Genomic DNA, 27588 nt, shown 5'->3' with positions numbered 1-27588 from the left:
GCATGCTGGCTCAGAGAAGCTAGAGTCGGCCAACACTGGCTTCCTTCTGAGCTCCTTCCCTGCAGCCTCACAGCACTAGGAAAGCAAGAGAAAGAAAAGGGAGCCAGGGGGGCTGGAAAGATGGCCTAGTGGTTAAGAGCTCGGATTGTTCTTCCAGAGGTCCTGACAAAGACTATGTAGCTAGGGGCATGGTCAGGGGTGGTCCCCAGCTCAGAATCTCTCCCATTGAGAGGATGGAGGTGTAGCTTAGGGATGGTCCCCAGTGAGGAGCTGGAGCCTTGCTCAGGAATGACGCCCTCCTTGGCACTTAGCAACCTGATCTCTTTGTTGTTAACAATTTATTGGAACAAGAGCCAACGAGGACACACATGGAAGAGAAAGGCCCCTCACTGGGGCTCACTTTGAGTCTAGGGCTGCCCCTGTGTCTTTGGCTATTTCTTGATGTCTGGCTTCTTGCCTGTCTGTGAGATTTTCTCTGGCTGGTCCTTCACCCTTCTGGAGCGCAGCCCCCTTCTCATTTTGCCCCGAAGCCAAGCACAGGTGCAGATCCCTGGGCAGTACTTGAATATCTGGAAACAGAAACCTGTAAGTCGCCGGCCCATCCCTGTCCTCAGCTGCTTGGGAATGACATAGGCCAGCCACATAGTAAGCAGTGTCACGGTGACCATCAGGAGGATGCTGGTCATTGGTCGGAACTCCGCCACAGGTAAGGCTCCATATACGTACACACTGAATATGGTGTTCAGGTCGCAATAGCTGCAGGGCACAGTGGGCACAGTCTGTCAGGTTGTAAACCCAGGTCTTGGGTGGCAGCTCTCATCCTTTCAACACACAGCAGATATCTTTGTGTGAGGGTGTTAAGGTTGGTTTGCTTGCTTGCTTTGGTTTGGGGGTTTTGTCCAGGGAATACTAAGGACAATTTCATCAGAGTTAGAAAGAAACACACAGTAACAGGCCTTTAGCTTTACCAAGAGGAGGGAAAAGGTGGGGGAAGGGCAAAGCCCAGTGCTGAAGCTGCCTGTTGTGGTCAGTCACAGAGAGGACAGAGAGCCTCAGCGAGGGGAGGGAGTTTTTAGTGAGGGCAAGAAGTGCCAGGTGTCAGGGGAACAGGAAGCAGGAGTAGGAAGAGCAGGCAAAGTCTCCACTGGTAGGCAGCTCCACAAGCGTCCTCTGTGTGTGAGTTTGACACAGGTGTCATGTAGGCCAGGCTGGCCTCAAACTAGTTATGTAGCCAAGGATGGTCCTCCTGTGCCTGCCCAGCTCCCCACCACTGGGGTGACTGGGGTACACCACAACACCAGAACGTGTGCAGCGCCTCTCCTCAAGGCCCCCAGGAATAGTGTGCCCTCCACTCACCTGTAGTATGGATCCACCACAGTCAGATAGAAGGTATAGATTCCATTTCTTTGGCCAAAAATAATCTTGTTGTCTGTCCTGCCACCTAAGATCTGATACTCGACATTTGGCCATAGTAGGGGGTTGTCCTGGTTGTCCTCATGGCAACTGACATAGGTCTGGGGACAAGGCGCAGAGGTGCTATTCCCAATGAGCTTGGCCTTGGCCTCTATCCTTCACACAGCATATACTCTCTTACACTTAACTCCTAAGCAAATCCCTGTGTGTAGGACCTTGGGCTCCATAACCCTTGCAGCCCCCTCCCTCTGCCCTTCTTAGGACTCTTGCAGGATATTCGATTGCTTTGCCAACCACAGAGGCAGAGTATGACCTTATTTAGAAAAAGTCTTTCAGGTGGTAGTTACCATATCTGAGAGACTTGTGATGCCTAGGCTGGCCTTGAACTTGCTCTGTAGCAGGTCCTCAGCCTTCAACACTGCAGGGATATTATGGGAAGACTGGTAGAAATCAGTACATATCTTCAACCATGCCAGGGCATCACATGTTCTTGGTAAGAGTGAACAGCTTGGACAAGAGCCTACCTCTCTGTTCCAGAGGGACGGCTTCTCTCTGTCTTCTTTAAAGATGCTCCAGTTCTGAGGCTGTGACCGGCAGTGGGCAGTGGCAGCCGTCAAGGAGTATGAATAGGTGACTATTCCATTCAACTCCAAGATGACATATTCTGCGTTCATGATTTCTTCTAGAGTCCCATCCTTCCACCTGAGATATAAGGTGAGACTGCCGGGCTGGACCGCAGGATACTGCCAGGGTCATCCCTACAGGAGGGCACTCACGGGGTCATCCCTACAGGAGGGCACTCACGGGGTCATCCCTACAGGAGGGCACTCACGGGGTCATCCCTACAGGAGGGCACTTCATGTGGTCATCCCTACAGAAGGACAATAATGGGGTCATCCCTACAGGAGGACACTCATGGAGTCATCCCTACAGGAGGACACTCATGGAGTCATCCCTACAGGAGAACACTCATGGGGTCATCAGCCACCTAGACAGTACTTCAAGGCTACAGAAAGCCATGCCTGATGGTCCATGCCTGTGGTCTCAGCACTCCTAGAGGTGTCTGTGCGGGAGCTCAAAGTTAATCTTGACTGGAGAGAGAGTCTGTGACCAGCCTATGCTAAATGAGGTACTGCCTTAATATTGTCACCTGACAAGAGCAGAATCCTGTTCGGAAGACAGCCCTTTGGTGACATAGCCATTGAATCTTCCAGATAATCACAGGTGAATGGAACTTACCGTCAGCTTCCAGCAACTAAAGAAGTTCTACCTCTAGAAAGCTTCACCATGCATTCACACACACTGCCCACATTCCTGTATATTTAGGAAAAAGTCTGAACTGTGTATGTTTAGCCTCCAGGCAACTTTTCAGCAAGGTTTTCTTCTTAAGACAGAATCTTGCTTTGCAGCCCAGCCTAGCCTCCAACTTGCAATCCTGCCCCAACTTCCTGAGTTCTGGGATCACAAGTATGAACAACTGCACTTACCTGAGTGTCTTTGAGTCTCTACGTGGCCGTGGCTTCATTATCTGCCTGACAAATTCCTATTCATCCCTCAAAACCCCACAAGCAATCATGGAAGCACAAGCATTGCTCCAGGTGGGGAACGAGTTGGGAGAGAAGAGAATGAGGAGAAACCACAGACTGCACAGAAGGCGTCAGAAGAAAAGATGCAGTGCTGGTGTAGTGCACAAGACAGCGCAGCACCTAGAGGGCTGGGGCGGGTGTGTGCAGAGTTCGAGGCCAGACCAAGCCTCAGAGTGTACTAGAGGTTGGTATAATATGAACAAAAGTAGTCAGAGGGCCACTGTGCAGATCTGCAAGTCAGGCAGAAGCATCATGGGAATGGAAGTGTTTCTCACACTACAACCCAGGTGTGTGCCTCTTTAGCTTGTGGCTCCGTGGTTGAGTCAGCTATGGGGCTGGCTTGGGACAGCCAGAGTTGGTATGAAAGGCCAGTGGGGAGAGAGAGGGACAAGGAGCAGAAACTGTCCTAGGGGGAGGGAAAGGCTGGGCCTTACAGTTCCACCACAGGTTTCCACGGCTTGTCGTAGTAGACTAGGCGGGGACAGCCCAGTTCCTTGTACTGGTAAAATACTATCAGGTCATCCTGGGCTTCACCACTGTAGCTGGTTGGGTTGTACGCTTCCCTTTTAAGAGACAAAGAACACAGTGACCGGAAACCAACCCCAGCAACTCACATTTGTGTTTTCTAAATCACAGGTTCCAGAAGTTGAACTCAGGCACTGACAGCCATTCCCCAGCCCAGGACTGACATTAAAAAAACAAAACACTTTTCATGTATCCATATACCCTGTGTGTGTGTGTGTGTGTGTGTGTGTGTGTGTGTGTGTGTGTGTGTGTGACCAAAACTGAACCCGTCCCATCTTCCTCCTCCCAGACTCATGTGTGGTAAGGAATTCTTGGACAGATTGATGAGGGCCCAGCCAATTGTAGGTGGAGCCTACCCTGGGCTGGTGGTCCTGGGTTCTATAAGAAAGCAAGCTGAGCAAGCCACTGGGGTTTCTGCATCATTGAGGCAAAATTTTCTGGGAAGTGTTTCCTGAGAGTCAGTACACAGAAGCTATTTTCCAGGTAGCCAAGGTTGTACCTTGTGTTGCAGCAAAACTTGATAACATGTAGGAGTCGCACAGGAGGTGCTGGCTTTGGCAGCATGAAGGGGTCATGGAGAGTAGCTGAGGCTTGGCATTGAGAGGCCAGAAGAGGCCATTGGTGGAGGTGCAGCCTCAGTGGCAGTCGATAGCCTCTGACTAAAGGTGAGGCCTGGCCTCCTGAGGTCACACAGAAGATTCCAGGATTGGAGGTGACCACTGAGGACAGCAGCGAGTGTGAGGAGGAAGCCAGCCTGTGTCTGTCTGTGCTGCTCAGGGCGCAGCTGGTGATGTAAAGCCGTGAAGACCCTGGAGCCCAGAGGCCATGGATGAGTACCATTTGGGGCACTGAGCTCCGGGACCTGGTTTTCAGTGTTGAACTTGGTGTTTACTCTGATCGATAGCAGTGGCCTAGTTCTCCCTCTTAGAGGAAGAACGGATTTAACTCAGCTTTTTCCTTTTATAAGAGTTCACAGTAGAAAGGCTTCAGACTTTTAAAGAGACATTAGATACTATTTCAAGAAACTGATTTTTTTTTTTACGTGCTTGAAATGTTAAAGCCTGGGATGTTTAGAAGTTGGACTGTATTCTTAAATGTAATATTAATATTAAAGTGAGATATTGGGGACAAACAAGAAAGGGAAAGTCATGGCTGAATGCTGATGTACTTGTGTGTCAAGTTGGCAAGGTGTCAATTGTAATGGTTGGGTTTTTGTCAGTGTGATACAAACCAGGGTCGTCTGTGAAGAGGAGACCTCAGTTGAGAAAACGCCTGTGGTGCATTTTCTGGACTAATGGCTGACGTGTGTGGCCTAGCTCACTGCAGACGGTGCCACTCCTGGGCCCTGCTCTTCAGTTACTTAGGAAAACAAACTGAGTGAGCCACGGGAGTAGGCAGCAGCTCCTGCAGCCGCTGCAGCGGCTCCTGTCTCTGGGCTCCTGCCCTGAGTTCCTCTTCTCCAGGGTGCTCCTGGCTGTGGCCATCCTATCATTGGCAATGAAAAGCTAACTGACATAGCTTAGGGCCAGCGACTGAGGCTTGGTTTTGAGCCAAAGGGCCACATCAAAGGAGAAGCCTTATGAAGGGCACAACAATGCATCCCACTAGCTGCTATGTTTGCATGTTCCCCTGGGCCCATACAGTTTTTTTTTTTTTTAATTTTATTATATATAAGTACACTGTAGCTGTCTTCAGATACACCAGAAGAGGGCATTGGATCCCTTTACAGATGGTTGTGAGCCACCATGTGGTTGCTGGGAATTGAACTCATGACCTCTGGAAGAGCAGTCTGGTGCTCTTAACCACTGAGCCATCTCTCCAGCCCCCAAGGGCCCATACAGTTTTAAATCAATCATCCTTGTTCCCAGGGTGTGGAGGACTGGGAGGTGTGCAGAGTGTGACTCACTTCTCAATGGTGTAACTATAGTTCTTCTGCAGCAGCACCGGGTCGAGGATCCCCATGGCGCAGGCAGAGATTTTGCTGTAGTGGAGAGAGAACTGGGTAGACCTGGAGGGGAGATGCCCTTCACTGGGGTCACCAGGAAGGCTGGGGGTAGCTGGGACGCCTGGCCCAGGCTTTAGCGGGCAAGTTCCTATGACGATGCTAGGAAGGATGCCAAAGCCTTCTCTGTCAATTAAAAATGAGGCTACAGGGGTTGGGGATTTAGCTCAGTGGTAGAGCGCTTGCCTAGCAAGCGCAAGGCCCTGGGTTCGGTCCCCAGATCCGAAAAAAAGAAAAAATAAATAAATAAAAAATGAGGCTACAGAGATGGCGTTCACTGGGGAGGGGCTCACAACCCCGTGATGCTGCCTCTAGAGGTGTGATGCTTTGGCATTTTGAGAGAACTTTCGCTTTCACACCCACACTCACACATAGTCACACACACACACATGCTCACCCACTGTAGCTGGCTGATCCCCTCCCAGCCCAGGATTGGCTGTTTCCATGGATGTATGTTTCAGGGTTCTGATTTATTATAGAGCCATTAAGGATATACAAAAGTAGACGGACTGACATCACCTCATCACCTCAGTAGAGCGATGTGCCGGCCCCACCCTGCCTTCCCTGGCACCAGGGCTGTTGCACTTACTTTTGCACAATAACTTTCTTTGTCAAGTCACAGCCAACTGAGATGAGTGTGGACTGCAAGGAACCGAGGCAGAAAGGTGGTCACTCACTCCATGAAAAGCCAACGTTAGCTCCACTGTGGTTGGTCACTAAGTGGGACGAGTTCCTATGCCTCCTGACACAGTGGCTCTCAGTGGATGTCACATCAGGGGACACCTAATTCTTCATCCCCTCCCCTCAAAAGTGCACAGTCAGATGCATTGTAACTGTGTGTAAAAACTGCATTCCTTCTCCTGGATGAGCAATATTTGATTGGTATTCAGGCCATATATTCTGTCTGTCTGAGTTTTCCCACCTTCTGTCCACTGTGAGTAATACAGCTGCCATACCAGAGGCTTTAGGTCCACACACGAAAGTGTCTTGTCAGCTATGTCCACGGTTATGGAGGAGATGGCTTTGTGCTTGATGCTACAATATGACAGGGACAAACCCTTCACCCATTCTGCCACACCATCCCTCTGCCACACCACCATCTATCCACCCCCTCGACTGTATACCCTCTGTCATATCTGTCATAGCTGCTCTTGCTGGGCAACTTGACACAGGCATCAAGAGGGGAGCTCAACTGAGAACCTGCCCCTATCAGATTAGCCCATGTTTTTCTTGGTTAGTGGTTGATATGGGAAGGCTCGGCCTACAGTGGGTGGTCCTGAGTTATATAAGAAAGCAGGCCGACTGCTGGGCAGTGGTGGCAGAGGAGAAAGAAGAGGAAAGCAAGCCAAGCAAACCAGCAGCAGCAGCAGCCAAGAATCAGCTGTCCTCCATGGCCTCTCCATCAGTCCAGCTTCAGTTTCTGATTCCCTCAAAGCTGGGCTGCATCAGCATGTGTAAGTCAAATAAACCCTTTCCTGTCCAAGTTCTTCTGGGTCACAGTGTTTATTAAAGCATCAGAAAACAGACTAGGGTACAACCCCCCACATACACACACACACTCACAGACACACCAAAACCACACACAATACACACTCACAGCAACACACACATTCACACTCATACACAAACAATCACATATACTCATCTGGACACACACACAGGCACACTCATACACACGTAGTGGGTTGGCTTAATGCTGCTTGTATTCTAATGCTAATTTGGGGCACCCCAAGACTCTTTGCCCCAAAGAGTCTACAAGTAACCCCTGGAGCCCTGCTTCCAAGTTATTCTGATTGGTAAATAAAGATGCCAATAACCAATAACTGGGCAGAAGAGACATAGGTGGGGTTTAGATTTTCCTGGCTTGAGACAACAAAGAAAAAGGAGAGAAGGGAAGCAGGAAAAAGCCACAATGGGGTGGAAAAAAAGTCCAAGGTGGGGGGATGAGGGCCATCGTGGGCTGCCAAGGGTCAAGAGAACATGGGCCAGAGGGCTGACCAATTGGAGCTAAGAGCAGCCAAGATGAAACACAGTGACAATGGGGTTATCAATAGGGAGTGGATTCTAACAGCATGAAGGGTAGGCAGCCGTCCAGCTAGTGTGCTGCTTAAGGAGGATTAAAATATAAGGCTGTATGTGCATCTTTCATCCAGGAACACAAATGGTCTAAGGTGGGAAGGAACCATGTGCAAGAATTTAAATTTTTTTTTTTTTTCGGAGCTGGGGACCGAACCCGGGGCCTTGTGCTTCCCAGGCAAGCGCTCTACCACTGAGCCAAATCCCCAACCCCGAATTTAAATATTTTTACTTATACACACACTCCTCCATACACACTCAGACACACAGACTGACACATATTCATACAGACACACACACAGGCACAAACATACTCACAGATACCTCTCTCTCTCTCTCTCTCTCTCTCTACACACACACACACACACACACACACACACACACACACACACACGAACACACACGAACACACACGAACACACACGAACACACTCAGACACTCAGACTTTTCTGCCCAGGCTGGCTTCAAACTCCCTGTAAGATAGCCAAGGCTGACCTCGAACTCCTGATCTTCCTGCCCCTACTTCTGTGGTGCTGAGGTGACAGTCATGTGGTACTGTACTCAGGACCTGAGGGGCTCCATGCATCCTGGGTGAGTGCTCCACCAAGAACCTCCAGTCCCAGACCCTACATAGAACTTCAGATGAATTTCATCGTTTTTGTTCCAAAGCCAAGGTTGCAGCTCAGCCCCACTCCTACTGTGCTCTAGGGATCCCTGTAGATATCAGTGGGGAGCAGCCTCCAGAGAGTGGGTCACATACCTGGCAGTGAAGTTCAACTCTGAGTTGCCCCAGTGCTGCTGCTGTTGGAGTTCAATATCCTATGAAATGGTAGCAGGGGCAGACGTGGAGACGGAGGGAGGGAGACAAACAAGACACAAAGACAGTCAGCTGCAGCAGGGTTTCAAACAGATGTCACCCCAGTTGGGATGAGCTGGTAAGAGAAGGGTGACTGGCAGGCACTGTGGGAGCTTATCCATCCACTGTCCAGCCCCACTATGTTCTATGTCCTAAGTGACACCAGTCCTAGGTGCCCCCCATGAGCTGTGACTGTCTTCCTGCTCACTGGCATTTACTATCCCAAGGTGTTGCTTAAAGTAGGATCGGCTGAGTCTGGCCTACCACGGTGATGTCAGGTAGACTTGACATGTGTTCCTAGGTGGCACTGGTAAGTCCCAGCTCCCGTCATGATGGATACAAGGGCGGCAAATGGAGCTCACCCAGACCCCTGCCAGAATCCAACCCTCTAACCCCAGATAACACAGCTCTCAACATCCCTGTGTGTGCTACACCCCAGCTTCCCTCATGATGGCACGTGTGGGTGGCGGCTGCGTGTCTTGCTCAAGGAAGAGAAGCTGAAGCCAGTTTAGGAAGGGAGAAGGGAGGGATCTTTTCAGAGTGCACAGCGAGGCTGGCATTCTTGAGAGGTCAAAACAGGATGATTTACTCCAAGGCTGTCCTGGCCTAGTGAACGACCTCATGTCTTACTACCACAAAACAAAATAAATAGTGCCTGAGATATGGTTAGTTTCTGTTCAAAGCCCCTGACACAGACACAGACACAGACACAGACACAGACACAGACACAGACACATACCAGTTTGTACTTAGAGTTGCCATCATACATGTTGCCAAACTGAGTGAGGTTTGCCTTAAACCCCAGGGCATGGGGATTGCTGACCATGACCTGGAACAGAATGCACAGATAGTTGTCCCCCAGGTGGCAGACATTGGGGGGACCACTTCATACCCTTGGCAAACAGAAGCTTGTTTTGCACAACAAGTTCCTAGGTGCAGCATAGTCACTGGATTATCTGCCCTGTCTGTCACAGTCTTAGAGCCCAAGGTCATTGAGCTGTGAGGCACAGCAGAATGGCAGGGGCAAGAGAGGGAGAGTCTGGGTATGCTAGAAGGACCCTGCCTGGGAGGAGGAAGAGACAAAAAATGAGATGGAGGAAATGATGGAGCAGTTAGAAGAGGAGGAGATGGAGGAGATGCGGGAGGAAATGGGGGAGGAGGAGGTGGGGAGGGATGGAGGGGGAGATGGAAGAGGAGATGGAGGGGGAGATGGAGGGGAGATGGAGGGGAGATGGAGGAGGAGATGGAGGAGGAGGTGGGGGAGGAGGAGATGGAGGAGGAGATGGAGGGGGGAGGGGGAGATGGAGGAGGAGATGGGGGAGGAGGAGATGGAGGAGGAGATGGAGGAGGGATGGGGGAGGAGATGGGAGGATGGAGGGATGGAGGGAGGAGGAGATGGAGGGGGGGAGATGGAGGAGGAGGGGGGAGATGGAGGAGGGGGAGATGGAGGAGGGGAGATGGAGGGGAGATGGATGGAGGGGGGGGATGGAGGAGGAGATGGATGGAGGAGATGGAGGGAGGATGGGGAGGAGGAGATGGAGGAGGGATGGGGGGAGATGGAGGGGAGATGGAGGGGAGATGGAGGAGGGATGGAGGAGGGATGGAGGAGGATGGAGGAGGAGATGGAGGAGGAGATGGAGGGGGAGATGGAGGGGGAGATGGAGGGGGAGATGGAGGAGGAGATGGAGGAGGAGATGGAGGGGGAGATGGAGGAGGGGGTGGAGGAGGAGATGGAGGAGGAGATGGAGGGGAGATGGAGGAGGGAGATGGAGGAGGAGATGGAGGGGAGATGGAGGGGGAGATGGAGGAGGGAGATGGGGGGATGGAGGGGGATGGGGGGGAGATGGAGGAGGAGATGGGGGAGGAGGATATGGAGGAGGATGGAGGAGGAGGAGATGGAGGAGGGAGGAGATGGAGGAGGAGGGATGGAGGAGGAGGAGGAGATGGAGGGGGAGATGGAGGGGAGATGGAGGGAGATGGAGGGAGGAGATGGAGGGGAGGAGATGGAGGGGGAGATGGGGGGAGATGGAGGATGGAGATGGAGGAGGAGATGGAGGAGAGATGGAGGGGAGATGGAGGGGGGGAGATGGGGGGGAGGAGATGGAGGAGGAGATGGGGGGGGGAGGAGGAGATGGGGGGGGAGGAGGAGATGGGGGAGGAGGAGATGGAGGAGGAGGATGGGGGAGGAGATGGAGATGGAGGGGAGATGGAGGGGAGATGGAGGGGGATGGAGGGGGGGAGGAGGAGATGGGGAGGAGGATGGATGGAGGAGGAGATGGAGGAGGAAGAGGGAGATGGAGGAGGAGGAGATGGAGGGAGGAGATGGAGGAGGAGGTGGAGGAGGAGATGGGGAGGAGATGGAGGAGGAGGTGGAGGAGGAGATGGATGGGGGAGATGGAGGAGGAGGAGATGGGGAGGAGGGAGATGGAGGAGGAGATGGAGGGGAGAGATGGAGGAGGAGGTGAAGGAGGAGATGGAGGAGGAGATGGGGAGGAGATGGAGGGGAGGAGGTGGAGGAGGTGGAGGAGGAGATGGAGGAGGAGGAGGAGATGGAGGAGATGGGGGAGGAGATGGAGGAGGAGGAGGTGGAGGAGGAGATGGATGGGGAGATGGAGGAGGAGGAGATGGGGGAGAAGGAGATGGAGGAGGGGTATAAGGAAGAAAAGGAAAAGGATGAACAGGGAGAGAATGAGTATGGAGGAGGCAGGCACAGTGAAAGGAGAGGAACAAGAATTGGGGGTATGGCCTGGCAGTATGTAGCCTGTGATGCAAGAAGATCTGAGGATAGGCAGAATGTCCTCCTGTGGCACAGGCTGGAGTACTCACCAGTGGGGTGGGGTTCATGCCCTTCCGGGGTACCATGAGGGCAGACAGCTTTAGCTTGCTGTTCATGTCTATTATGAACATTCTATCTTCCATGGTGCTCTCCAGAAATTCCACCTGGGGGAGACGGCAGGCTGTAGGAGAGGCTGTCCCAGCCCAGCCTCCTGAAGCAAAGGCAGGTGAGGGTGATGCTGTGCTCAGCAGGGCGTCTGACCCCGTGCTGGAAGCCTCAGCCAAACCCAGTGTTTCCAGAGTGCTTAAGGAGACAAGCAGTCCCACCGTACTTTTCCAGAAACTGTGGTCTTATGGAGGGTTTTTGGCTTGTTTCTCGAAATACTGAATACTGGGCCTGCACAGAGGCATATGCTGTGTACATTCTCACAACCATACCCCCCAGCTCCTCACCAGGGCATCCCTGGCAGGGGATCCACCCTCAAGCCGCACATCTAGCCCTATGTTCACTTTTCCTTTAACACAAAGTCTTCTTGAATTGCACAGGCTTGAGAAGAATTTATAATCCTTTTACCACAGCCTCCTAAAGAACTGTTTTCCTTCCGTTTCCCCCATTCTAAAACAGAGGTGAGCCCAGGGAGTGGCGTATGAAAGGTGACTTCCCTCTATTGGTCACAGGATCACCTACATTACATGGCTCGAGTTGCAGGCTCTGGTCCATGAGAGCGAGCTGCACGTTCACCAGGCACTTCTTGAAGTCAAACGCTGGGAAAGATGGGTCAGAAACGGGGGTGAGGACCTCCAGCATGCCGACATCCCGGAAATGCACACTTGCCTCTTCAGACCACAATTGTTGATTGGACAGCTGTGGGAGGAGCAAGTGCTGAGGTCAAACCTTCTTGATCCTTCTTTTCTCCTCATCTTGTGTCTTTGTAGCCTACCCAGGCTGGCCTCACAAACACAGCAACCCTCCTGTCTCAACCCTCCAGAGAACTGTGAATAAAGTTTAGACTCAGCATAGTATGCCTAGTCGAGTCCTTAAAAGACACATTTTCATTACATTTATTTATTATGTGGCATGCATGCACAGGGCCAGAGGAAAACCTGGTAAGAGTCAATACTCTCCTTCCATCACTGGGTCTTGGGGATCAACCTTAGGTCATCGGTTTACTGGTATTGCAAGTTGTGATCTTGAAGTCATCAGCCCACAGGTCAGGTCTGCTTGGTGCGTGTAAATGCTGCTTGGGACTGACTTGGATACATATATATATATATATATATATATATATATATATATATATATATATAATCACTTTCTCTTTGTTCTGTTTTATGGTACTGAGGTCTGGGGCCTGGTCCTGATTTGTAAGGTGTAGGGTAGGTCTCAGTGGCTAAAATGCTTGCCTAGTATACATAAAGCCTTGGATTTGTGGGCAGAATACCCCAAAATTGGGCATGATGGCACCTGCCTGTCACTGGCAAATACCTCACAACTGGACCTGGTGGTACCTGCCTGCCAACAGAGCACTCCGGAGTGGGGCAAGGGGATTCGTAGGACTTCATGGTCATCCTTGGCTACATATAGGTCTAGCATTAGCCACAAGAGGCCTTGCGTCAAAACAAGGACACTTCACTAGCATGTTGCCCAAGCTTACGAAGTAAGGTTCATATCATACTGTTGGCCAAACCCTCAGACGCACTTTGATTATGTAGTTTCCCATGTAACTCTGACTTCCATAGTACAGTTGATCTTGTTCTACCAAAAAAGCCAGCTCGTAAGTGTCTGGGAAAAAGAAAGGAAAATGAGAGGTTCTGTGAGATGTAAATGGTGGGGTGGGGTGGGATGGGGTGGGGTTCAGCAGGTAGAGGTGCTCCTTGTCAAGCCTGAAGCCCTAAGTCTCATCTTTGGGACCCGTTTAGTAGAAGGTGATACCAAAGTTCTCTAAGTTGTTCTTTGACCTGCACACACTCACCCAGGCACACATGCAAATCTTCTCATACTTACACTTGCAAGAAACAAACAACAGGATGTAAACATCAGTCGCCCCTTTATCAGCAAGTGTGCCAGAGCTCAGACAGAAGCTCAGGAGGTCAGAGGTCAACTACAGCCACAGGGCCGAATCTTAACCAATCACAGATGGGCAAGGGTGGCAGAGGGAGGAGGCAGGGTAAAGGCAGGCAACCTGAAGTGGATTGGCCACGTACTCGAGGCAATGCTGTGAATGGTGAGTTTGGCATGCTCAACATTTAAGTCGTTGATGTTCCCTTCTTCCATCAACTGCATGGCTTCTACGATCTGGCCTAGGAGGGGGAGGTAAACTGTGATTACCCATAAATGTATCCCACAGAAGGCATCCACAGCACTGGCGGAACTTCCGTGCACTGCTCCCCTCTACCCCCATTTGGTTTTAGAGCTTGCTATTCAAAAGACCAAGGAGAGAGACATACATCTGATATAACAGACATCTGCTATTTCAGAACACGAGACTATTATGCTCTGGGGAAATGTGACCCCTCTGAGCCCCTTTGGTGACTAAGCTCTGACTACCAGACCCAATTAAAGCAAATGCCCCGTGTTCTTGGAAGGGATGCCTCAGACTGCCTTTACACAGTCTATGGAGAAAAGGCCTGCATAAAAGCAAGGTGCTGTCAAGCACTCCATACACGTTTGTGCGCCCCCCACCCCTTCCCAGTCCTACCCCTCCACCCTCCACCCCTCCTACTCCCTCATAGACAGCCTGGTCAACTTGGTGAAATTCTGTATCAAATTAACTAAAAGAGGATTAGAGTGTGGTTTAGGGTTAGGGCACCCCCACCTAGAATCCCTCAGTGTAGACCTGGCTTTAGCCCCTCAGCACCAATGTAAAAGTCTAGACTGGTTTGTAACCCTAGCAAAGAAGGCACGAACAGGGGGATCCCTGGACTTCCTGACTAAACAGCAATTCCCAAATTCGGCGGCAGGCCTCTCTGACAAGTCTCTATGTGCACATGACCATACACAAAAATCTGGGGTCCCCAGTCCATGTCCGTCCCCACTGGAGGATGCCTGGACAGGGTGTGGCTCACCTGAATTGGAGGACACCAATAAAGTTTTCTGATTCCAGAGGATCAGAAACCCTCTCTGCTGTGGTTTGATGATGACTTCAAGGGGACTCTCATATAAAAAGGGTACCCCTGTACTATGGTTCAGGGGGTACTCCAGGTAGTGAAACGTGCCCTGAGATAAGAGAATAGAGTCACTGTGGCCTAAATTCACTGTCACAGTCCTGTCTGTTTCATTTAACATCCTTCCAACATCCTGAAGTGGCATTGAGACAGAGGAGCTCCAGAGACAGCGTGGGGAGAGGCCCAAGTCCTCCCAGGGTACCACAGAGCACATGTCGTACAGGGAGACCTTCCCTGGGGTCTGACTAAGGGGGATGTAATGAAGAGCGTTTTTTTTTTAAGGACTTTAAAAAAAATTGCTGGTACATGGTGAGTGTGTGTGTGTGTGTGTGTGTGTGTGTGTGTGTGTGTGTGTGTGTGGCGGGGGGTGGGGGGATGTACATTCGAGTGCAGGTGTCCACAAGGGCTCTGGATTCCTTATAGGTGAAGTTGTAGGTGGTTGTAAGCCACCTCATATGGATGCTAGGAACTGGATTGAGGTCCTCTTCAATGTTAATTGCTGAGCCACCTCTCCAGCCCTTGATGGTCAAGTGTTAATTGTCACTGACTGACTCTAGAGTCACCTGGGAGACAAGCCTCCAGGCTTACCTGGCAGGAATTACCTGGTCTCTGGACATGCATGCTGGGGAGTGTGTCGATAGGGTTAATAGGCTGGGAAGACCCAGGTCCTGTGGGTGGCACCAGTACCCATGCAGGAGTCTCAGAAACATAAGCAAGCTGAGCAAGAATGAGCCAGCAACTGCACGGCTTACACGTCACGTTTCTGCCCCGAGTCCCTCACTTGATTTTTTTCTGACAGACTGTAACTTGTATAAATCTTCAACGTGGCTTTGGAGGTCAGCACAGCATGCTTATGATGGGAAGCAGAGGCAGGAGGATCTCTGTGAGTGTAGGCCAGTCTGGAGTACAGTGTGAAACCCTGTTTTGTTTTTTATTTTTTTTAATTTATTTTATGTATGTGAGTACATTGTAGCTGCCTTCAGACACACGAGAAGAGGGCATTGGTTCCCAAATGGTTGTGAGCCACCATGTGGTTGCTGGGACTGGAACTCAGGACCTTGGCAAGAGCAGTCAGTGCTCTTAACCACTGAGCTGTATCTCCAGCCCTATGAAACCCTGTTTTAAAAAACTAAAAAAAAAAAAGGGGGGGCTCTCACAGAGGACCAGGGTTCAATTCCCAGCCCCATGTGGTGGCTCAAGACTGTAAATCCGGTCCCAGGGACCCATTGCCCCTTTCTACCCTCCACATGCATCAAGCATGCTGACATACTGCAGACATACGCTTGGGCAAAATACCCACACACATAAAACACACAAATATGTTCACATTCCAATTTGGCTGTCTCAGCTCCTGACTTATAAACGGTCAAGAGTGTTGACTGGCATGGCCACCCTGTGTGGAGGGAGCCATAAGGAAAGCCCACCTGTAGCTTTACAAACCCACAGGCCCAGAGCTGGTCATGGGGTGAGGAAAACGAAGGACTTGGTATGGAGTGAGGGGGCGGAAAGTCACCTTTAAAGTTTTGCTTTGGCTTGGGGTATGGATCAGCAATCAGCAACTGAGTCTTTCATAGGACACCCCAAAGAAGGCTGGGTGGGTATAGGGGGTGAGTGGATAAAAGAGCAGTGGTGTGTGTGTGTGTGTGTGTGTGTGTGTGTGTGTGTGTGTGCATGATGAGTTGATAGATGCATAAATGAATGGATGGATGAACGGATGGATGAATGAATGGACAGATGGATGATGAGTAGATGGATGGGTCAGCAGATGGACTGTTGGGTGGGCCAATGTGTAGACAGATGGGCAAATGGATAGATGGGTATATGGATGAATGAATAGAGGGAGGGATAGATGGATGGACAGATGATCGTTGGCTTGGTGGATTGGTGGATGGGTGGGTAGATGTGTGGGTGAATAGATGGGTGGGTCAGTGAGTGGGTGACTGGATAGATGGGTAGATAGATGGATGGTTGGATGGGTGGGTAGGTGGATGATTGTGTGGGTGGGTAGATGGATGGCTGCCTGACTAGCTGGCTGAATGGCTTTCTGGTTAGGTAATAAACAAACTGAAAAAAACCAAAGGAGCTATCTGTCACAGTTGGAAACCCCAGAGCACTGCTCCAAGTCTCTGAGGTAATTCCACATGCTGTGTAGTACTCATCCACATGCAGTACAGTACTCATCCACATGCAGTGCAGTACTCATCCACATGCAGTGCAGTACTCATCCACATGCAGTGCAGTACTCATCCACATGCAGTGCAGTACTCATCCACATGCAGTGCAGTACTCATCCACATGCAGTGCAGTACTCATCCACATGCAGTGCAGTACTCATCCACATGCAGTGCAGTACTCACCAAGTTGTTTTCAACCAAGAGTATCCCCACCTGAGACAAAGAATGGAAATGGAAGATGCCTCCTAGTAACCCTTTCAGGTGACTCTATGGGGAAAAAAAGCAAAACAGGAAATGGTGCAGGCAAATTAAATACAGTAACATAGTTATCATGTGACACAACACGGTATCTTGTATAGCACTGAATATGATCTACATCATTCATCAGACTCAGGAAGGCCATTTTCCTGCCTTAGGAACACAGCAACTGGGGTTGGGGATTTAGCTCAGTGGTAAAGCACTTGCCTAGCAAGCGCAAGGCCCTGAATTCAGTCCTCAGCTCAGGGGGGGAAAAAAAAAGGACTACAGCAGCCACAGCAGAAGGGAGTCAAGCAAGGCGGCTGGGTTCTGGGAGGGCAGGGGGTGACACCAGTGACTTGGATCACATGGATGAGCGATTCTGTTTTCTTACGTCCCTGCTTCTTTAGCTCCACATTTTTCTAAGATATATATATATATATATATATATATATATATATATATATATATCTTTATATATGCATCGGATCTCTTTACAGATGGCTGTGAGCCACCATGTGGTTGCTGGGAATTGAACTCATGACCTCTGGAAGAGCAGTCAGTGCTCTTAACCACTGAGCCATCTCTCCAGCCCTAGATATATATTTTTTTTTCTTTTTTTTCGGAGCTGGGGACCGAACCCAGGGCCTTGCGCGTGCTAGGCAAGCGCTCTACCGCTGAGCTAAATCCCCAACCCTAGATATATATTTTTAAAATGCATTTATTTATATGTAGTAAGGTTCTAAGTGCCCTATGTGTGTGTACACCTGCATGCCAGAAGAGCACATCAGATCCCAGTATAGATGGGTGTGAGCCACCATTTGACTGCTGGAAATTGAACCTCTGGAAGAGTAGCCAGTGCTCTTAACCACTGAGACATCTCTCCAGCCCTACACACACATGCACACACACACACACACACACACACACACACACACACACACACACACACACACACACGTCGTACAATTTTTCAAAATGGGGTTTCTCTATGTAGCCCTGTCCCGGAGCTTGCTCTGTAACCAGGGTGGCCTTGAACTGACAGAGATCTCAGAGATCTGTCTGCCTCTGCCTCTTGATTGCTGGGATTAAACACGCGTGCCGCCACTGCCCAGCTCTGACATGGATATTTTTTAAAAGACTTACTTTTTAGTTGTTATTCATGTATGTGTGTCTACATATAGGTGACTGCAGATACCATCAGAGACCAGGAAAGGGCATCAGATCCCTGGGCTGGAGGTACAGGTGGTTGGGAGGTGTCTGTTGGAGGTGGTAGGAACTGAACTCATTCCTCTGAAAGAAAAGCCAGAAGGCTTAACCAGTGCGCTGTCTCTCCAGCCCCTCAGGTCTGAGGAATGAGGTTTTAGCTGAGGCGAGGCCCAGTTGGTGGGACAGTAGCCTTACATGCACAGAACACTGGGTTCCATGGCCAGCATCCCATAAACCAGGTAGAGGATGGGAAGCTGGCCTTTCATCCCAGGACTTGGGACAGGGAGCAGGAGGATCAAGAGTTTGTAGTCTAGAGGCTGGAGAGATGGCTCAGTGGTTAAGAGCACTGGCTGTTCTTCCAGAGGACCTGAGTTCAATTCTCAGCAACCACACTGCAGCTTACACCTCTCTGAAACTCCACCTCTAGGAGTTCTGACACCTTTACTCAGATACACATGCAGGTAAAGCACCAATATACATAAAACAAAAAGAAACATTTTAAAAAAGTTTGCAAATATTTAAAAAGTTTGCAGTTTGTAGTAATACAAATTTATAAAAGTATCTTTTGACACCCCCCCCCAAAAAAACCCTGAACTTGTTTTGCTGAGCCTTACAGCCAAATTCATAACATACACTTAAGACTTCAGGCTGCTTAGCTGGATGGTGGTAATTAACTCATTTAATCCCAGCACTCAGGAGGCAGAGGCAGGCAGATCTCTGAGTTTGAAGTCAGCCTGGTCTACAGAGTGAGTTTTAGGACAGACAGGACTCCAAAGAGAAACCCTGCCTTGAAAAACAAAACAAACAAGCAAAACTTAAGGCTGCTCGATGGGTCTGGGGACACATCATTTACTCCCCACACTCTTAAGGCAGATGCAGGTGGATCTTTGAGTTCAAGGACAGCCTAGGCTACACAGTTAGTTCCAGGACAGCCAGGCCATGTAGAGAGAGCCTATCTCAAAACATCTAGAACAACAAAAGACTTAAGGCTGCTCTCCTACCATGTGGTCAATCTGTCCGTTCATCCTACCTTTTAGGGAACAATGACGTAACACCCAACATTGCTGTGTCCTAGATATCTCATGTAACCAATGAATACAACCTAAGATAATACATAATTAAAAAAACAGGTTGGGGATTTAGCTCAGCGGTAAAGCGCTTACCTAGCGAGCGCAAGGCCCTGGGTTCGGTCTCCAGCTCCGAAAAAACAAACAAACAAACAAACAAACAAACAGGGTACCTGCATTAAAAGTGTGTACCACCACACCCACCATGCCTAGCCATAGAACCAATCTTAAGTGATGTACTCTTGCACACCCCAATGCAGAGTAGTGTGTGTGTGTGTGTGAGTGTGTGCGTGTGTACGTGTATGTGTGTGTGCATTTGTGTGAGTGTGTGTGTGTGTGAGTGTGTGTGTGTGTATATGTGTGTGTGTGTGTGTGTGTGTGTGCATGTGTGTGAGTGTGTGTGTGTGTGTGTGTGTGCATGTGTGTGGTGTGTGTGTGTGTGTGTGTGTGTGTGTGTGTGATGACTGCTGCAAGCAGCCAAGGTGTTGGAAGCAACCTTAACAACAAATAACCCACAGACATCAGAAGTAGTCTTTGCACTCCTATGGGGTCCTCTTAGATCTCCTCTCATCTTTTAGCTTCTGCTGCCTCCCAGGAATACCACTGAATTATAAGCCCATCAGTGGAGAAATCCATTGATGAAATCAAATCCCTCAGAGTCTCATCACATGCCAATAGTCCCATGTCCAAGCAGTCCAATGAGATCCAAACCCTCACCATACAAAACTTTTGGGAACACTTCATACTCAAACCAGAGCTTTTCTCTCACTGAAAGGCTTATGGTCTTTCTCATGCTTCTGTTCATCTGTCATCTGCCCTCCCCTCACTTCCATTAGCTTCTTTTTAGGAGAATGCTTTGAGATGCCATCTTGACCTTAGAGGGCAGCCATCTTGGAATCAGCCATCTTGACCTTAGAGGGCAGCCATCTTGAAATCAGCCATGTTGACATTAGAGGGCAGCCATCTTGGAATCAGCCATTTTAGAATTAGAGGCATCCATCTTGGCAGTAGAGTCATAGGTACCCTAAACTGAGACTTCCCAGTTTCTGGAACTATGAGAAATGAGTTTCTGTTTTGTAGGGTTTTGTTTGTTGAGACAGGGTCTTACTCTATAGCCCAGGCTGGACTTGAAGTTGCTATCCTCCTATCTCAGCATGTCAAGTGCCTTTATACCCTAGCTGGTCTCTTTGTTCTCATCTATCACCCACTCCTGCATATTTTGTTATAGAAACCATAAAAAGTCTAAGACCTTTTGGGGACCTGGGTGGACATAGTTTTTGGTTTTTTTGTTCTCTCCTAATGGATATGGGTATTTTGTCTGCATGTGTGTCTATGCACTAAGTGTTTGGTACTGGTGGAGGTCAAAAGAGGACAAGAGATCACCTGGGACTAGAGTTATAAATGGATATGAGCCACCCAAGGGTGCTGAGAATTAAACCTCGGTCTTCTGGAGGAGTAGTCAGTGTGTGTGTGTGTGTGTGTGTGTGTGTGTGTGTGCTTGTTTGTATGCATGTGCATCTGTCTGTTTGTCTGCCTGCTTGCCTGTCTTTCTGTCTGCATTTAAACTCTCACTTGGAATCTTCTATATTGCTTGCCTGGTCACAGCCTTATGCAGTCAGGTCATCCTCCTGCTAGGCGTGCCTCAGAGGCTAAGACTAGAGTTACTTTATGCCCATGTTTGTCAGTTTTTGTTCTTTGTTTTGCTTTTAGTTTGGTTTGGGTTTTTGATTGTTTGTTTGTTTGTTTGTTTGTTTTTGAGATAAGGTTTCTCTGTGGAGCTTGGAACTCACTCTGTAGAACACGGTGGCCTTGAACTCACAGAGATCCTAAATGAATTACTGCAGGAGACGTAGCAGAAGCAATGGAGGAACACTGCTTACTAGCTGCTCCCTCACAGCTCATTCAACCTGTTTCCTGACAGACACACAACCATCTACTTTGGTAGCACCACCCACAGTGAGCTGGGCCCCCTGTATCAATCATCAGTCAGGAAACTGCTCCACAGGCTAGTCTGATAGAGGCATTTTTCTCAGTCACAGCTTCTCTTTCACAAATGACTGTAGATTGTATCAAGCTGATGTAAAAGTATCCAGCACACTGAGCCAATGAGTTCCACCAGGCGGCCTGCAGGAGTGTGAATCAGGGTTCACTCACAGAGCCACTGACCGTGGCTATAGCACTGAAGCAAATCGAACCACCTCCACTCTCTGCTTTCGATTTGCTTTCCCCAGTCACGTACCAGTCTGTCACTGTTCAGGAGCTCGAATGAGAATCCTCCATTGTTGGAGAAATATATGTTGGTCCCAGGCATCTGGCCACCACGGAAATATGCAAACAGGTTATTTGATAACTCCTAGGGGAAGAACACAGATCATGTCACAAGGCTGTTCAGTGGTAGACCTGCTTTCCTAGCATGAAGGATGCCCTGGGTTCATTCCTAGTATCACAGAAACCCTGGTGCTGGCACATGCTTGCTTCCCTGGAGCTTGGGAGGGTCAGGAATTCCAGGTCAACCTTGGCTATACCTGAGGAATTGTTTTACTGACCTATCCTTGGGCGTCTAACCCAAAAAAATGGACAACTTTGTGTTGACATGGAAACCTATACACATGGATAGGGACTATATACAAGTAACTACCCATAGGGGCATTTTCCCCACACCCGCTCACCCTACTGCCCACCTCAGAGATATGGTCTCACCACTTAGGTTATCATATCAGTACTATAACTAACAGGAGCACCTGACTGATGTAGAGTCTACTAACTCTAAACCCTCAAGTGAACATCCTACTTCAGTGGCCCACACAGCTGGGACAGCGGGGAGGTCACCATGCATGGCACAGCTTTGCCTTCAACAACCAAGAGGGAGAAAAACAAATTACTGGCACTCTAAAGGGCTAAAGGGTGAATACACTATAAGACTTAATGGGTCTCTGATGAAGTTTGTTGATGAAAGCTCTAAGACTACACCCTGTAGGCTTCTGTTCATAGGTTGTAGGGTCTTAGTGAGACTGGCCCCTGTGGCTTATATCTGAGCACTGGTACCCAGTTGGTAGAGCTATTTGGGAAGGATCAGGAGACATAGCCTTAGTGGAAGAAATGTGTCACTGGAGGTGAGAGCAGGCCCAGTTAGCGTTCTCTTCCTCATGCTTGTAGATAGGCATGTGAGCTTTCTGCAGCTACCCAAGCACTATCCCTGCTGCCACGCCCCCGCCATAATGGTCATGAACTGGCTCCCTGAAAATGTGAACCTCAATAAACTCTTCCTTCAAGGAGTCACGTTGGCATGGTGTCTGATGACAGTGCTAGGACAGTAACTAGGAGATAATTTTGAAACAATGAAGTTACTTGGTCTCCAGGAAGGTTGGATGTGTCTATTAAGGGGCTGGAGAAAGAACAGTTCTGTGGAAAAGGGCAAGGTGGAGAGTAGCTCCCCACTCAAATGACAGTGCTGTTGACGATGGTCCCAGACAACAGCCCAGGCCCAATCTTGTTGCATTAATGTTTGAAATAATCTCAGACCCTCGATAGCCGGCACCTTTGGGCTGGATGGCATCTACGGGGTATTTTCACCGTAGTCAGCAAAATGTCTCACCTGCTAAGCTCCACTCCATCTCACACTGCTGATGGCTACTCTCTGAGTCTGGCAGCCATCTCTCCAGCCATCTAGTTCCCAAGGCAGGTCACTGTCACACCAGTTTCATACAGGGACCGCCTATCTTGTGGCTCTCTTACTGGAGATTCTGTTCACATTCCCAGCAACCCCCACCCTGGCAGCTATGGCTCCTCTCTGCCCTCTGCCATGGACTCTGCTCCGTACACGTTCCCAGCATTTGCCCCCTAACAACCGGAAAAATCAAAACTCCAGACATTTGTATTTTAGCAATCAGTTAACAGTAAATTCAAACCCCACAAAATGTCTACACAATAAGCTCAGAGTCAGTTGGTAGTGATATAAACTGCCCACACTTAAGGCCACAGGGATCTGGGGCCTCCTCTTTGCCTCCATCTTGGTTCTTCTCCTCTTTCTTCTCTCTTCCCCTTTACCGAAACTCTGTCCCTGCCTTCCTTTTGACTGTCCAATCATGGGCCTTGCCCCGTCCTGTGCCAGCCCCGGCCTGCATAAAGGCAGCAACCCCCACAATGTAGAGAAGACTCTCACAAGAGAGACAGAGACTTGAGCTCAGCACTCTTCAGACATCCTCCACATATGTTTCCATGTCAGGAAAGCATTCCTGTCCTTACCCGATCCCAGCTGTCAACTCCCACTCGGCAGGGTGCAATTTGTTTCCAACGAACACAAACAGCCTGCATCAGCTCACAGGCCCCTCACCTGCCCACTCTCATGTGAAACCACTGTGCAGCCCCGCCGAGCTGCTGCCCAGACTCTGGTGAGGCAGCCAGGTGGTTTGTCTTCCCACAAAGTGGCCCGGCCTGCTGGTTCCACTGTGCCTTGCTTACATCCTGTGGCGGTTTGAATACACTTGACTCATAGGAGGTGGCCCTATTAGGAGGTGTGACCTTGCTAGAGGAAGTGTGTCACTGGGTAGTCATGATGCCTCTTCACAGCAATAAAACAACGTAAGACACACCTCTTATCTTTGATTTCACTTTTGGTGGGTTCAGTGATACCCCTCTTCCTCAAGTGAGCCACGGTTCAAAAATGTTACATGTCAAATCCATAAGTAAGCTATAAGAAATAGAATGTGGCACTCGGCTACAGCCACCTACTGCCAGTCTGGGACCTTTTGGTTCACCCCAGGGTTGAGCAGCCACAGGTGGCCTGTTACAGGACTGTACTTTCCTCAGAAAGGGAGGGATTTCAAGCCCCAGGATGGAAGGTTCTGTCCTGACCCACTGGGATGGGATCTTTGAACACCCACCTAATGAGGAGGTCACGAGGGGAGGAAAGTCGTCCAAACTCCAAATCCTCATCCCACACCACCTTGACAGCCATGTTTGCCTCTTCTCTGGGTCAGATTTGCAAAGTTCAGAAATCAACCAATTTGCTCTGAGTTTCCAGTGCCCTGAGCATGATGTCAGAGTCATCGTTTCTCATATTAAAAAGCCTCCGCTTCCCCCACTGAATCCCACTTCGACCTGCCCCAGCACATACTGTACCTGAATCCCACTTCTTCCCAGTGCCCCACACGGTACAAACTGCCTTCTGAATCCCACTTCTTCCCAGTGTCCCCACACTGTACAAACTGCCCTCTCACCGGCCATCTTCAGGCGTCCATTGCTAGCTTCACATGGCTACATGGGGCTGTGTTCAAGTGTGATTGCCTCTCTACATTCTCTGTCTGTCTGTCTGTATGTATGTATGTCTGGGTCTATGTGTCTGTCTGTACGTGTCTGTGTGAGTGTGTGTGCATGTGTGTGTGTCTGTCTTTGTCTCTCTGTGCGTGTGCGTGTGTGAGAGAGTGAGTGGTACCTTTACTCGGCTAACCCCTTGGCCAGCCTTTACTCCTTTTGTTTCTTTGTTTCATTCTTGTTTTTCCTTGTCTATTTTGTTTTGAGGTTCTCACTATTTCACCAAGGTTAGTCTCAAATTCATGGCTGTCTTCCTGCTTCGGCCTTCTGAATATTGAGATGGCAGGTGGTGGCCACCAAGCCTAGGTTCAATTAATTTTTTTTCTTTTTCTTTTTTTCGGAGCTGGGGACCGAACCCAGGGCCTTGCACTTGCTAGGCAAGCGCTCTACCACTGAGCTAAATCCCCAACCCCAATTAATTAGTTTTGAGCTGGGTGATGGTGGTACACGCTTTAATCCCAGCCCTTGGGAGGCAGAAGTGCTTGGCTCTGTGAGTTCCAGGACAGCCTGGCCTACAGAATGAGTTCTAAGACAGTCAGGGCTACACAGAGAAACCCTGACTTAAACAAAAAACAAACAGTTATGTGTGAGAGGTTCTTTGGCCTGGACACTACCATTCCTAGAAACTGTTGGGTTATTGTATAAAAGCCCCATTGCCAGGATGTGCAGACCTCCATGTAAGCCTTTGGTCAAGGGAGACCCTGAGACCCCCAAACAATCCAGGCTTCTTGGTCATTTACTAGACCCTGCTGAAGAGTCCCTTTTGCTGGAGAGCCACACACCTTGGTCACATGATATAGAATAAATTAGCTGGATGCTTCTTCCATGCTGCCTGGCTTTCCTAGCCAGGAAGTGTGAGATGTAAGGGGGAGGTTGGAGCAAGACAAGCAACAGTGTGCTTTCCTGGCACCTTTGAATGACAATGACTTTTTTCCAGATGTTCTAGTATGAGTGACAGTTCTGTCTGAATCTGAGGCCCATTCCACAGGAGGAAGGAGCCTAAGCCTGACTTTTTAAGCCTGCTTGGAACTCTGGGGTCACAGGCTTGTGGGACCCAAAACCATAGTTTATTGCAAATGAAAGCACCAAACTACCCCTTACATCTGTCTACACCAAAGCCAGACGCCGCTTGAGCCCTAGGCATGGGAACCGTGTAAACAGTGAGCCATGGTAGCCGTGGAGATTCAAGTGATACTCCATCCTGCTCCCTCTGCAACCCAGAGAGCGGCAGGAGAAATCTAAAAGCCGGGAGGTAAGGTGAAGGGCCTAGAAAAGGCCTGCCAGTCTCACAGCAACTGCTATCCTGAGCTCCCAGGGGCAACCAACAGTTGGGCCTGAGGCAAGGCTTGCTCAAGCTGGCCTACTGCTGCTGCCCAGCTGTGGACCAGCAGTTAGATCCTGAGACACACAATCCCTCTCTCCCTCTCCCTCCACCCCCATCTCTCTTCCTCTCTCTTTTTGAGACAGGTTCTAGATAACCCTGAATAGCCTAGAACTCACTATGAAGACTTGACTGGTCTAAAACTCAAGAAGATCTGCCTGCCTCCATCTCCTGAACTTACCAATACATTTAAAAACGAACAAACAACAACAAAACCAGTGTAAAACAGTATAAGCTGAGAGTCTGTCTACTTGGCTCCTGGGAGGTGACACGGAGGATCTGGAGCTCAGAGTCATATTTGGCCTGGGCTATATATGAGAGGCTAACTCAAAAAACAAGACATCATCACACACAAAATAATAAAAGACAGACTTTTAAATCCCTCTGACTGTTTGATCCTCTGCCAGCCAACATTCTTGTGAGATTGGGGAAAGGGACACCACCAAAGGCCACCACTACACAGCTTCTATTCCTAGGTCATGCCTAAGTGGTACCATTTAGAGTGCTTTGAAAATGAAAGTTTCCAACTTACCAGGCAAAAGTAGCCTTCAAAACAACAAGGGTCACCACTAATGTGAGAGACAGGCTCTGTTATACCTGAAAGGAAGATGTGTTAAAGCATATACATTATAACCATATGAATTAACTCTCTACTTTCGCTCCAGTGTGTGTGTATGCACTGAAATGGCCAAGATAGGGTGATGGGGCCCTGGAGATGGGCTGTACGCTGCTGTGAGTCTCCTGCCCGCTTGTTCTTGCTTGTGTTTTGAGATAGGAGCTCACTGACCTACAGCTAGACATCCCTGGCTAACATCCAGCTCACAGATCTCTCCCTGCCTCTGCATCCCAGAGAATGGGCTGGAAGTCTTGTGCTAACACCCCTGGCTGCATATTTTGAATTCTCCAAAATTAGACATTAGGCCAGGCAAGGTAGCACACATCTGTTAGTGCAGGAGTTAAGGCTGAGGCAGGAGAATTTTGAATCTCTAGCCAGCCTGCGCTACATAGTGATGCCCTTTCTCAAAACAATACAAAGAACACCAATAAATAAATAAATAAATAAATAAATAAATAAATAAATAAACAGGAGCTGGAGAGATGGCTCAGGTGTTTAGCACTGGATGATCAGTTCCTAGCACATGGTGGCTCCCAGCCACTTGTGATTCCAGGTCCAGGGGATGACCAGATGGCCTCTTCTGGCCTGCATGGTGGCTACATGTATGTGGTGCAGACAGGCAGACATGCCGGCAAACACTAATACACACACAATAAGAGGAAAACAAATAGCCACCTATCTGAGTGAAGGGACTGTGGCTCAATGGGCAGAGCTGTCCCTTAGCATGCACAGACCCAGGGCCCATCCAGCACCACATGAACCAGGCACGGCACACCTGCCATCCTAGCTCTGGGCAGGTAGGGGCAGAGGGGCCATGGCTTACCAGTTCATTGCTTGTCTGGGCTGCAGGATGCCCTATGTCAAAAATGAACCAAGACCAAGCTCAGCAAGAGTAAAGCAGAGGCTCAGGGTACACACCGTTCACTGTTCTCCAGATGTCCTCAATAAAGTTGTAACTGTAGACTTTTCCATCGATCACAAACAGAATCATTGCGTCGGAAACAAAGTGGGCACTCGTGATTGATGGCATTTTTACCTAAGAGTAGCACACACGCTGGAATCAAGGCCTGACGGAGGCACATGAAGGGCAGGACCCAAGGGTTTGCTTTAGCTCACAGACGGGGCATGGATTATCATGGCAGCTGGGGTTGGGGGATGGATAAGGGCAGTCAGAACCCAGCTTGTGGGGCTG

The 27588-nt window shown here is 49.5% G+C and overlaps 1 protein-coding gene across 1 annotated transcript; it reads right to left on the bottom strand.

Moving 5' to 3' along the window:
• Window positions 1-312: 312 nt before the first annotated feature.
• Catsperd (cation channel sperm associated auxiliary subunit delta) lies at window positions 313-27415 on the bottom strand. Its single transcript, XM_032900769.1, has 15 exons — window positions 27315-27415; window positions 26313-26377; window positions 21326-21439; window positions 16757-16840; window positions 14301-14451; window positions 13440-13535; window positions 12911-13017; window positions 11923-12099; window positions 11286-11399; window positions 9199-9288; window positions 8364-8422; window positions 5431-5505; window positions 1938-2115; window positions 1357-1514; window positions 313-756 (listed from the first exon to the last, which is right to left on the bottom strand). Exons 1-15 carry the CDS (start codon window positions 27385-27387, stop codon window positions 432-434), a joined length of 1866 nt encoding a protein of 621 aa, XP_032756660.1. The 5' UTR covers window positions 27388-27415; the 3' UTR covers window positions 313-431.
• Between the last annotated feature and the right edge of the window lie 173 nt (window positions 27416-27588).

This window comes from Rattus rattus, chromosome 4 (assembly GCF_011064425.1).
Source record: "Rattus rattus isolate New Zealand chromosome 4, Rrattus_CSIRO_v1, whole genome shotgun sequence".
Lineage (NCBI taxonomy): Eukaryota > Metazoa > Chordata > Mammalia > Rodentia > Muridae > Rattus > Rattus rattus.
Note: the sequence above shows the minus strand (reverse complement) of the source record. Positions and strands in the feature narration are given on the sequence as shown.

Excerpts from the sequence above, each read along its gene's own strand:
- Catsperd (XM_032900769.1), bottom strand. The coding sequence starts at position 27,387 with ATGATTCTGTTTGTGATCGATGGAAAAGTCTACAGTTACAACTTTATT. Across the intron at positions 16,841-21,325 it reads TCCTGAACAGTGACAGACTG|AGTCACCTGAAAGGGTTACT; the intron begins GTACGTGACTGG and ends TTTTCCCCATAG. Across the intron at positions 8,423-9,198 it reads GCAACTCTAAGTACAAACTG|GATATTGAACTCCAACAGCA; the intron begins GTATGTGTCTGT and ends ACCATTTCATAG.